The sequence below is a fragment of the Arctopsyche grandis genome, chromosome 9, assembly GCF_051622035.1.
Source record: "Arctopsyche grandis isolate Sample6627 chromosome 9, ASM5162203v2, whole genome shotgun sequence".
Taxonomy (NCBI): domain Eukaryota; kingdom Metazoa; phylum Arthropoda; class Insecta; order Trichoptera; family Hydropsychidae; genus Arctopsyche; species Arctopsyche grandis.
In genome coordinates this window covers 7,862,956-7,876,082 of record NC_135363.1, presented here as the reverse complement: position 1 = coordinate 7,876,082, position 13,127 = coordinate 7,862,956, and the positions used below count along the sequence as shown (strand labels likewise).

General features: G+C 32.9%; 1 protein-coding gene across 1 annotated transcript in view; it reads right to left on the bottom strand.

Annotated features, from left to right (window-relative positions):
* Positions 1-11,809, bottom strand: part of side-II (sidestep II transmembrane protein) — a 196,492-nt gene extending 184,683 nt beyond the window's left edge. The window contains exon 1 of the mRNA XM_077438740.1: positions 11,716-11,809. Within this exon, the coding sequence (XP_077294866.1) occupies positions 11,716-11,809 (94 nt within the window). The remainder of the gene's footprint in view (positions 1-11,715) is intronic.
* Positions 11,810-13,127: the final 1,318 nt, after the last annotated feature.

Sequence of the window (13,127 nt, the reverse complement as noted above, 5' to 3'; positions counted from 1 at the left end):
AAGTTTATATTACAAATACCGAGCGAAGACGGGTAAAACCGGGTATTATATATTATGTATACTGTTTTATTATAGAAAATATATTTTATTATAGAAAAATATATACTATAGCCAGCAGCATAGCTCGGTCATTAAGCTTCTGCCTAGCACCGAGAGGTGCCGGGCTCGATCTCACGAGCTGACCTTGATTAAAAAGAATTTTTCTGAGTATATCTACATGGGTCTACCTCACGGGCCGGAATGTGAAATGTCGGAAAACGCAAATATCGGAAGGCAAAGATCGAAAATCGAAAGATCTTAAGTCGAAAAATCAAAAAAAAAGGGTGCATGGTAAACGGTACATACTGACTTAATTTGCGCGAGCAGGATATAACAGGAACAAGAGGAACAGGATTTTCCTCCCGTATTAATGTGCGCGCGCAGAATACGGTTTGAATTTCCCGTTTCAAGTGATGGTTGGAGCTCTACTAACGTCTCTTCAACGCCGTGTCTCCATAAACCAACTGATAACGTGGTTACCAACGAACTCATTTCCTTAACTACACAATGTCGCTTCAAACTTTCGCGTCGGTAAAATCGTAATTACGAATATTATTATTAAGAGGTTTTTCCAGTTTTTTTTTCACAATAAGCTTCCCGAACATGCATACAACAAATCCTGAAAGTTACATCGTAATCGGTTGAGTGGCTTAGGAGCCAGACAGACAGACAGACAAACAGACATTCAATTATATATGTATATACATATATAGATATGTATATTATAGTCATAAATCAAACATTCAACTATGCATTTTAACTTAAAAAAAAAACGTTCATAATGGTTGTATCAATTTTTGCATACACATATGTATATTGTACGTGCAAGCTTTCAACGAAAGCTTAATTGGTTCGAAATGAACTATTTCAAACTGAGACAATCCGTCGCCGAGTTAATAAGTCCCGATTCAGACGTGTATACATACATATAATATGAGAGGGAGAGAGATAGATAGATGGAACCGTGAAAATCAGCTCATTGTTATGTTAATTTATCCATCACCCCCCCCCCCTCGCCTTTCGGTACTACACCCCGAGCTTTTGGAACCGTTAAGTTTATTACGCGACAAATTGCGTTCAACGCTTAATTAATTTCGCTTGTAACGACATTATTGTGTCAACAGGACAGGTGACACTAATCTGGTGATTACATCAAGATAATCACACGAGGGCGCTCGATGTGCCGTTAAGGGCGCAGACAGACAGACAGACGGAAGAGAGGGATAGGGGCGGTTTGATGACTGGTTGGTGGGGAAGGGAGGGGGGGGGGGGGAAACACGTGTGTTGCATCACGTCAAATATACATACATACATTCTGTATGAACATACTATGTGTTCCCATTAGCATATAAATAAATATGTTAATTAATTAACGACGATGATGCGGGGGAACGCCGCTCAAAGCCCAATCAAAAATTTATAGACGTCATACACGTGGAAATGCGAAATTGTATTACATCAATTAAGACACGCTTGTCTGTCTACATACGTATACATACATTTATACACATGTTTGCAAGTGATATTCTAGGGTTAGAATAGACTCAACTCGATGCCTATTAATGTCATTTTGTGAAAATTTATGTAAATTTTGATCGTTTGCGTGTCCTATTTATGTCCCCTTGTATATGTGGCAATTTTTAACTTCCGTTCTTTATTTAATATCAATTAGGATACTTTTTGTACTAAGATTGAGTGAAATTAATTTAATAATCAATCACTTGCTCAAAATCAACCTATTAGTCGTAGACTTTGTGCCGTTAGACGTTTTGTCCGTAGAATTTTCGTCGTGACACCGGTAAATACTCTTTATTTTTATTCTGTTTCATTAATTAGCCAGCAGTTTGGCTTAAGAGGGCTGGACACCAGCGCCTTGTCCATACAAACGTATTAGACTTCTACCTTCCTCAATTATGGCACTAGAGAATTTATTTTTTAGTATGCTATGGATATCTACCATTGGGTTGCATCTATTGGTTTTTTTTTTATTAGTTATTTTTTATAGGAGCTAGGAGCCGCCAAACATCAAAAAATCGCCTCTTTTTTACACCTACGAAAATAGTCTAGCGTGCTTATTTAACGGTCGATTTAAAAAAAAATACGCGCATAGTTGCACAGAAAATATCTTTCTCATACCGATGATGAAATTTGTTTAAAAATTGGTCTAGTTTCGGAGGAGAAAATAGGAGAATATGAAACCTCGATTTTGACAATTTAAAATACGTTTTATCTGGTCGAAGCGCAATTATCGCATTCACTCACAATTTATTATTTATATATATATATATATATATATATATATATATATATATATATATATATATATATATATATATATATATATATATATATATATATATATATATATATATATATATATATATATATATATATATATTGATATATATTGTTGCATTAACTCAATATATATATCGAAGAAAGGAACTGCAACAAAATTAAGGTTTCGGGTGTACAGCCCTCTTAATGGTAGCGTATATATTTAGCACCACTACAATCATTGGTTCAATTTTCCGATAAACTGCTGGTTAGATTTGGGGGTTCCAAATCGATCGTTTCTCTATCAAAGTTTGCCAATTTTATCTGATCATTGTTGAAACGGTTCCTGAAAATTGGTAATATATCATTTCCTGTTGTCACAAAAATCTTTGTGTATAATTTGTAGAAATTATGCACAGAAATCTGAAATCTTTATTTTCGTGTTTATTATGCGTATAAAATTGTAACAATAATTGTGCACAAAAATCTAAAAATAATCCATAGATGTCTCTATGATTATTATTTCTGTACTTAATTAAGTATTGTATTCTACGTATTCTGATTGTATTCTATGTATTATTGCATTCTGACCGTTCTTGTACACTCGTCGCATTGGAGCGATCTGTAATGACGAGTGTACATTGATCGATTGTAATAATATAAAATAAAAATAAAATAAAACTAGTCATTTTATTTAATACTTCCATAATACCTGATAATTATCAGAATATATTACATAGAATTGATTATTCCCTTCAAATCAAAAAAAAAAAATTCGGATGTGACCAACCCATGTTTTTGAGGAATATAAGAAGGACAAAAAACAAAATTCAATATTGAATTGTACAGACACATTCACACATACTAATAGCTATGATAGCATTTTCGATACAAATTGAGTGCAAATGTATGGAAACTTGCACAAGACAATAGTTTTCGGTTATCGGATTTTGTTCAATTTTTTTTATTACTTAAAATCACTATCATTATTATTTAATTAAAATAATTTAAAAGGTCAAAATAAAATAACGAAATATTGTTTTAAAAAAATACTACTTCCGCTTTACGAATTCTGCCCAAAACCTTATCAGCTCTAAGTTAGTACATAAATAATAAAAATACAAATTTTCAGCTTGATATGTTAAGGGGTGTAGACAGAATAGTGAGCACAACATTTTTGACCTTTCTAAGAGTAAAAAATCCCACTTCGCAAAATCACAAAACTTCATCTATTGTTACTACGTACATACATAGATAAAGTAAAAATCTACAAATGTTATCACAATATATTATTAATAGTAAATTATATATTTTATTACACCAAGTTAAATGTATGATTCGAACTAAAATTACATTATATAAAACACCAAATAAAATCAATTCCCACACATAAAGGGAACGAGTCCAATTGAACGTGAACGCGGGTGCTAAAACTTATTCCAAAGTCAATTATAGTCAATTTCAATGAAATTCTTACTTACAAAATAAACACACACACACACACAAATTACCAACTTTACATTGATTTACTTAATACAAACGCAAATAAATTCATGGTGTATTTATAGAAGTTGTAAAGTTCAGTGGTGTGTGAGAGCCACGGGACTAAGGGTTGATCAATTAAATGCTGATTGTATTCAAACCGATGTGCTTTGGAAGCATTTCGGTCGAGAATTCCACTGTATTTTACCAAATCGACGATCATTTATACAATTGTATTCTTCTATGTATTTTAAATACATACATACATACATATGTACATACGTACGCACATTCACTCCCATAAAATCGCACAACTTCAAACGTATCCAAATTTTCAATTAACGTGTCAGACTTTCACATTAAATTTACCTAAATGTCTACGCGTCAAGTGTTTCCCGCTCTCTGCGTTTTATTTTGAATTTATTCCTTTTACATGTGAATAACAACGTCATAGATTCATTATCAGACATTTTCCGCGAGCGCAAGTACGGAAAAACTGACAACAGCTTAAGCTGACAAGGACTCACAGAACTCGTATATTAAAAAAGTAGCAGCAACGAAACATACCCCACCCAGGCGCAATCTGTTCGCACTCCTCGCAAAAATATTGCCCGTTTCCAAAAATACACCGAATTTAGTTATTAGAAAAATTTTTAAAACACATTTCAAAACTACATATATAAATCAAATTTTACTTTTTAGAACCATGACCGTATGTACTTTTTTCCCAATTATATCAACATATTCATCTTATGATTTCTTCGTTTCCTTTATACTAAATAGTATGGGTATTACTCATATCTCATGCATGCTTGGATATAATTCCCTTAAACTTCAGAACAACTTCTTATTAATCCGTTTTGCTCTCCAGCTTCTACATAGTAATACATCATGCCCGTCGTTGCTGGAACAGTTGGGACTTTATATCCCTAATAATTATGTGCGTGGTAGACATCATCATTTGATAATTGCACTTCCCACGCTGTTCTTTATGGCTTCTATTCCAAGAACTATCCAACTTCTCAATGAAATCGTAGCTGCTGGGCATGAATTTGATATTTTCCACCTTAGTGGGCGTAGATTATCGGAGATTATTTTGACCTATCTGTCTGGTAGCCCCCTTATTTTCTCATCTCATCCTTATTTTCATAATTTTATGTGATGTATGAGTGGATTTTTGATCTTCTCTCTTCCATTTGGACCTCTCATGGATGTTTTGTATTTGCGGCTGGTTCTTATACATATATTGGTGCTGGCTATAGGCGTAAGACATTCCCTACTTTGTATATTATTATTTGATATTTTACTTTATCTGCTATTATTATTATATAATGCTACAGCAAAATAATGTATAAATGTATTTTTTGTCTTGTGTATATACATATGTACATATATAATTTTATTTTTCTCATCTCTCTGTATTTTATCAAACATTGTGGCGCAAAGAGATTCCTTTAATACGAAAATGAATTTACATCACATGAATTTCTTTTCGTCGAATTTTATTATTATTCGATACATTTTCCACCTAACAAGAATCACACGCAAATGATCGACCCAGTGAATAACATCCAAAGAAACATAACAATTGACCTTTATGTATATAATAATACGACAGACATTCGCGCATCTTCTCATACGAATACATTGTCAAATTCAATCGAGCGACTTTTTACAATGTCCCAGGGCATAAAACATATTACCCTACCCCTAAGTATAATAGATACAAGACTTTTAGCCCTTTTCTCATACACACACACACACACACACACACATACACACACGTAGCATTGACGATTTATTGTGCGTGTGTGCGATGCATACGAACGGTTAAGTATATTTTTGTGTACGTCGTCGTCGTCTGGGTCAGTCGAAATGAACGGCCCATTTGTGAAAGGAAACAAGGACATGTACACAATGTTCTGGCAATGCGTCTCCTGGGGTCCTCGAGTAGATTCTTGTGTATCGCAGAACACTGACACATATATTTAAGAGCAGGACCAACTTGAAGCTGGACTGTGCGTTATTGCGAAATGCTCCACGTGCCACATATAAATATACATACACACGCATATATATATTGCATGTACAGAGCGGGCTATAAGTTGTTTTCCAATTTCCAACATTCATCAATTTTATATATATTTTGGTTTAAATAACAAACAAAAATGATTGGACTCGATTTCGAAAATCAATGGATGTGATTTTAAAGTTACTGGCTTCAAATATCTCCAAAAAAGTACATATGTCCGGCACGATCAAATCGGATAAACATATTAACTCCATATTGAAAACATATTCTCAAAATAATCCATTCACGATTATATGGTATGAAGTTTTGCTTCATCTTAAATCACAGCACCAACTTCAATTTGTCGTCAGCAACAACCATTTAAAAATATATTATCATTTAACCCGCTCACTATAGTTACTAAAACACTAATTTTTTAAATCGATTTTTATAGAATAAAAAAAACAATGAACTTAATTTTTCTAGCCTTATTTTTATTTATTTTATATTAAATTTTACTATGATGCCATGGTACACGTACGGTGTTTAACATGTAGATATAAAGATTATAAATTTTTAAAACAAATTCAAATAGTGGTGACATAGTGGGTAGAATGGTTTTGCCAATTTGATGAGGGACCGCTTCAACAATGAAATCAGATAAATTGACAAACTCTGATAGAAAACAATCGACTTGGAGTTACAAATATCCATGTCTGACCAACAGCATTAAATATTAGCACGGGGTCGAACCCGTTAACCTCTCCGTGCTAAACATAAACGCAACCACCGAGCCATACTGCTGGCTATGTACATACATATGTATGTACATAGGTCATAATCCATAACCAACAACACATTCCAATAGTGTATTTTTTTGGCCACTTGGAATAGCATTAACGTAACCACCGAGCTATACTTCTGACTACTCTTACTACTCTTTGCTGCCAATATAATTTTATAAATATTTGCATTTTAACCAGCAGCATAAATCAATGGTTAGCATGTATTGCTTTCAACTGTGTGATCATGGATTAAAAAAGCGTGCTGCTGGCCAGACCTTGGATACGTGACGCCAAGGTCGATCGTTGCCAATCAAAGTTTGCCAATTTATCTGATTTCATTAAAATGGTTCTAACAAATTGGAAACCTTGTTCTACCTCTCTCGTAAAAATTCGAGGTATTCAACATCTCGACTTTCGTTGATTTGTATAAATTCTGAAAATTTATCCATAGATGTCTCTGTGGATTTAAATCTATGCATGTTTGTATTTACCTTATATAATACTTACCATACTTCTGTACAATGTTTGACCATAGTAAGAAATAGGTGTTTACTTGTATATATAATTAAAAATACTTAATCTGTATAGCACACTCGTCTCATTGGAGCAATCTGTTAAGACGAGTGTGCATGATTGATCGAATTAAATAAAATTAAATAAATGATTGCGGTTTTGATTTCAATAGTGCATTGGATTATCTTTCTAAGATAATCTTTCACCTAGAAAATAAATGAATGTAGAGCAAGAATGATATATTTTTTAATATTAACAAATAGTTAGCCTAGTTATTTGTTAAACGAGTGTGTACGATTGATTGAATAAAATAAAATAATCCTCAAACTTTATGAAAATAGCATCAATATAACTTCAAAAAATGTATCCATACAATATTATAAAGTTTTTTACACCCCTTCATTCTTTTCTCTGCCATAAAATTAGCCATAATAACTTTTTCAATTAAAAACTAAGAAGTTGAGAATCGTGAAAACTGGAGTACGACTAATGAACCATCTTGTATTGTATATGTTCATACACTACATACATACATACATACATGAAAGCCTGCTACGTTTCACATGTTCGCATTCCTTTACCCAAAATGTTGAAAGACAGAATTATCGTATAGATTACAAGTTATTATACAATATATGTATGCCTATTCATTCATGTGTCTATAAATTAGTCGACCTTTAGAGCCTTTGTACCGACAAGTGTAAGGCAGCGATTATTAGAAAGTGCGTACAAGCTTGTAGCAAATCGTGCGACACCAAATTTATAATACAATCTATATTGAAGATTTCGGGGAAGGGGGGTTTGTGGGGGGTTTTTTGGGTATTGGCTGGAATCTGCACGTACGTTTATGGAAGTCGAACGAGTGTGGAAAATTTTCGCTCAAGGCGAGCGAGAAGAAATTCGTACCCTTCCCGTACATCTGCGACTTTTCTCCTCAATATTGTATTATGTACACGTCAAGTATGGGAGCGTTTTGACACAAGTTCTGAATAAAATATTATAATAATATGTCACCGAACTGCCTCGAATGCCGAATTTATATCGATGTGCATCGCCGAATAAAAAATCAAATTTAGTATATTCTCGCCTGCATAAATAAATTCTTTTTTCGACGCGTCAAACTACTACACACATATGTACATATATGTAAATATCTTGTATTACATTCGTACTGAATAAAATGTTTCTACAATTCAAAAATATATATTTTTCCATGCACGTGCAAAAAATATTTGTGGCCATTTAAAATCGATGCCTTTTATATCACAATACTGATTTATAGACGATAAAAAAACATATCCAAGCGCTAAAAACGATACATTTTCATCACGAGTCCTATTACATACATCTTTACATTTATGTAAAATTGTATGGTATTTATATTTTTACGATTCATCTTAATTTGAAAGTGAAATTTTCATCTTGTTTGACACTTGAAATTATCGATATTTTGAAGCTCAAATACATTTTTTTTACATAGATATACCAGGAAGGCTTGACAGGACGACCTCAATGCGCCTTCCTGAACTATTAATTACAAACAATGCAGCATTTTATTATTACATATATCACTGTATTTCCAGAAGCTGAAGAACACGAAATAGCAATTAATTACATAATTAATTAATTGAGACATCTATGGATTTAGATTTTGTACATATTTTTTACAAATTACATATACACACAATAAATACAGAAGATTTGTGACAGAAGGGGAGATGATTTTTTTCCAATTTTGAGGAACCGTTTCACCAATGATCAGATAAAATTGGCAAACTCTGATAAGAAATGATCCATTTGGATGCACAAATACCCCCAAATCTAACCAGCAGTATAGCGGATCGAACCCACTTATCATTTGGTGCTAAACATACACGCTACCATTAAGCCATACTGCTGGCTACATTTATGTGCATATGTATACAATGTACAAGCATACTATCAAATATGTATGAATTCAGCTGTTGCATTTAAATACTACACAAATTGGAAAACTCTCAAAGCGGTAAGTACACTTACTGTAAGCACTTGGAAACTTTTCAATTTGACCTACATTTTGTAATTAATATTTAACTAGTCCAAATAAAAACCGCTACATTTACATATTAATGTATGTACGTACATATATGAACATTAACACGTCCAGTCTTAATTAAATACCAACATGAAAATAATATTATGAATAAATTTTTAACGTAATCAAACTATACAAATCTTATAAATACTATACAGTAAAATAAACATTTCATAAATTCATTCTAAAGTCGTTTAAGAGAACTTTTAAAAAAAAAATTGTATAGCATCGTATAGAAACTGTTTAAGGTATTATATTTATGACTTATAAAAGTTCAGAATCTTGAAACTTATAGCATTTGATATAAGGAAAGTATTGAAACTATGCAAACATAAATATGAGAAGAAAATATGTACATTCAACCCTCTTATAGTACGTTGGATCGATTCAGCAAAAATAAATACAAAATAAAGTAAAAACATATACTCCAGTAGTATACACGCTTTCTTACATTTTCATTGTTTTTTTTTTCCTTGTTGTTTTTAACAGAACCTATCTACCGTGTTACAAAGACATTGACCGTAGGTAAATAAAATGCAAATCAGTTATACATACATGCAATCGATAGCCTTCAAACGCTTAAAATTCAACGAAAAACAAGACCAGAACAAATAATCTAAAAAAAAATCAAACCTTGAACTTTCAGTTCATTCACGATATTTCCCATCGACAAAATATACATAAAATATGGAGCAAAATACGAGCATTAAAAACATAACCAGCAGCATAGAGTGGTGGTTAGCGTGTAATACTTTCAATAGTGTAGTCATGGGTTCAATCCCTGGCTGTGCTGCTAGCCAAACCTTGGATATGTGACTCCAAGGTCGATCGTTCACTATCAAAATTTCCAACAAATTGGTAATCCTGTCCTATTTCTCGTAAAAATCGAGTTTACAACATTTCGAATTCACTAATTTATTAAATGCTTAAAATTTGTCCATATATGTCTCTATGACTGTTAATCAATGTTTGTTATTGGCCTTGAATAATACTTACAGTACTTATGTAAGATGTTTGACCATAGATCTCATGGAAAAAAATGGGTTTATACCTATTATAGCCAGCAGCATAGCTCGGACGTTAAGCTTCTGCTTACCGTCAAGAAGGTGCCGGGTTCTATCCCTGAATGAAAATGAATTTTTCAGAGTATGCTGTTGGTCAGACCTGGATTTGTGACTCCAGGTTGATCGTTTCCTATCAGAGTTTGCCAATTTTCTCTGATTTCATTGTTGAAACGGTTCCCGGAAAAAAAAATTGGCTAAAAATCCTTCCTACCTACTATGTCACCACTATTTGAAATTTGATTGATGTACAATAAAAATTTATGTACAATTCATAGATGTCTCGTTAATTTGCGAGTTTTTTCAGTGTCTCGCAATTCAACGACTTATAATAAAAATGCTGCATTTGTATTTGTAATTGGCCAGGAAGGCGCATTGGGATTTACCTGTAAGGCCTTCCTGGTATATATGTAAAAATAAAAATAAATAAAAATATAAATAAAATAAACTAAAATGCGTAAAAACTATTCGTACGGCGTTAAGCCTGGGGTATTTGGCCATAACAAGTCTATCGAATCACCATTATAATATAAACATTTTAACATTCAATATATAACCTATGAGTGAATTAAAAATATATATAAGAGATATAATGATAACCTATAATGAAAATTTTATAAGATACTAGCTGAAGCCGGCATCCTTTGCAATGCCACAATAACGCATGCAATTCCCATTCCCATTTGTCGGTAAAATGCAGGCGGCAAACTTGACTTGACTAAAAAAGTAAACAATAGAAGGCGGCGAACACTTTTTCAATTATTCAATTGTTTGTTTATTATACCCTAACAAACGTACAATGCCACTCATTCCCATTTTTTCCATTTCCGTTCCCGTTTTTTGGGCGATTTTTTTTACATAAACTACCGCGGACATGCACACAATAACTCTTGTAAGTTTCATCGCAATCGGTTGAATGATATAAACAGACAAATAGACAAATATTGATTTTTATATATAGAGATAGCGTGAAAAAGAAAAATGTATAGGCGTTTAAACAATTAAAACACTGACAAGACGAGTGGGTGGCGGAAAATCTCAAATATAATATAATCCCACCACCTATTGAACGTCACCGTCTTCAAAAATTACGCAAATTCAGACGTGTTAGAATAGATACTGAATCGTGAGCGAAGTGAAATACGAGGATAGAAAAGCCTTGTAATAAAACAAATTGAAAAAACAACACTCAATCCCAGTTTTTTCAATCAGAATCAGACACAATTTTTCAACAGATTTCATACGCACACATACTTTTCAATTTATACATAACCAAGCAAATTTTGAATTCCAAACTATATAAACACACATCTCATTTTTTCGCAACAGACAGCAACCTTGCGCCAATCCTCTATCATCCATCAGCCCTTACCTACATATATATATATACATACATGCAACTCCCACAAATCGAACCAAAAATATACACATCAAAGAAAGAGAGAGAGAGACGTACACAGATAGTATAAATACCTTGCTTGTCAAGTAAGACACTCTTGATAGGAGCAGCCGGCTGAATCCCAATGGCCCAACACATCAAAACGATCAGCAGCTCGACTTCCAACATCCTCCTCCTTATGGTGGCGGGGGACGGGAATTGTGATGGTGGTTGTGGCGGCTTCAAAGGGGGCCGTTGTCTACCCTTGACGCGTCCGACATGTTAACCGCGACCGGAAGTGTTTAACCCGTTTCGGGCGTGTCGGGTCGCGCGACGCCGTCATTTATCCGATCTGAAAACTGACAAAAAGAAATAAAAGTTTAAAACGTGTGCTTTGTATGTGTGTCCATTACGTATGTATGTATTCACAAAGTGTATCCATCCAGCAGTGGTTCTTAACCGAACTTTCGCATTCCGCACGCTTGCCACAAATGTTCCGCAAAATGTTCTGATTAAAATAACAAAATAATCGTATGACAGTAGCATACAGGAATTTTTGAGTACTCGTATCCATAGATGTCTCTATGATGCTTTGTTAAAATTATTAAAATTTCATATCGATGTTTATAATTGAACAAAAAGGTGCATTGGGGCTTACTAATTAGTAGTCACCGGAGCCTGAGGGGGCCGTGTATTGTTCAAAGGTTGTAAATGCATTGTTAAAGGTTTGCCGAACCTTTTTTACAAAGGATTTACAACAATGGAACAATAGATAGCACTGTGAGTATCCTACCTCTGCTAATTAGGCCTTCCTGGTTTCATATAATATATAGGTACATACATTTCGACATAATTCCATGATCAATTCATTTTGGCCTTTTCTCTTTCCATGAAACATTAAATATAAAACTAGTTTTTCACACATAGACATTTATTATGTGTATTAGACTAATAATCAAAAGTTTTATACCTATATAATATGAATAATCAAAATTTGAAGGAAATCGAAACATACAAACTAATTTGTTATATTGATTAGAAAAAAAATCTTGTTTTAGCATAATGGTTAAAAATAAAAAATAGCTTGTATTCTCAAAAAAACTTGACCTACCTGAAACGAAAATCTAGATCAAAATCTTTAGAAAATCTGGATCAAAATTTTTTTTATCATTTTATGTTAAAAAATAAAAAAAAAACCTTTTAAAAGATGTATTGAAAATGTTTGTTGTGATGTATTGAAAATTTATGAAACAAAAAACTTCTGTCTATGCCTCAATTTTCATTTCATATGGAAGCCAATAAAAGACTACATTTCATGTACTGAAATTTTTTTGAAAGATTTTCATTGAAAATTCACCCGCAATATATTTATTAGAAAGATTTCTTTCCATTGAAGATTTCTTACGTTGACTTTACCTTAGTTCCAAAAAAAATAAAATCGTGAATGTAATAAATTTATTCAACAGTAATTTTTGTTTAATTTTCTTATAAATCAAACACTGCATGA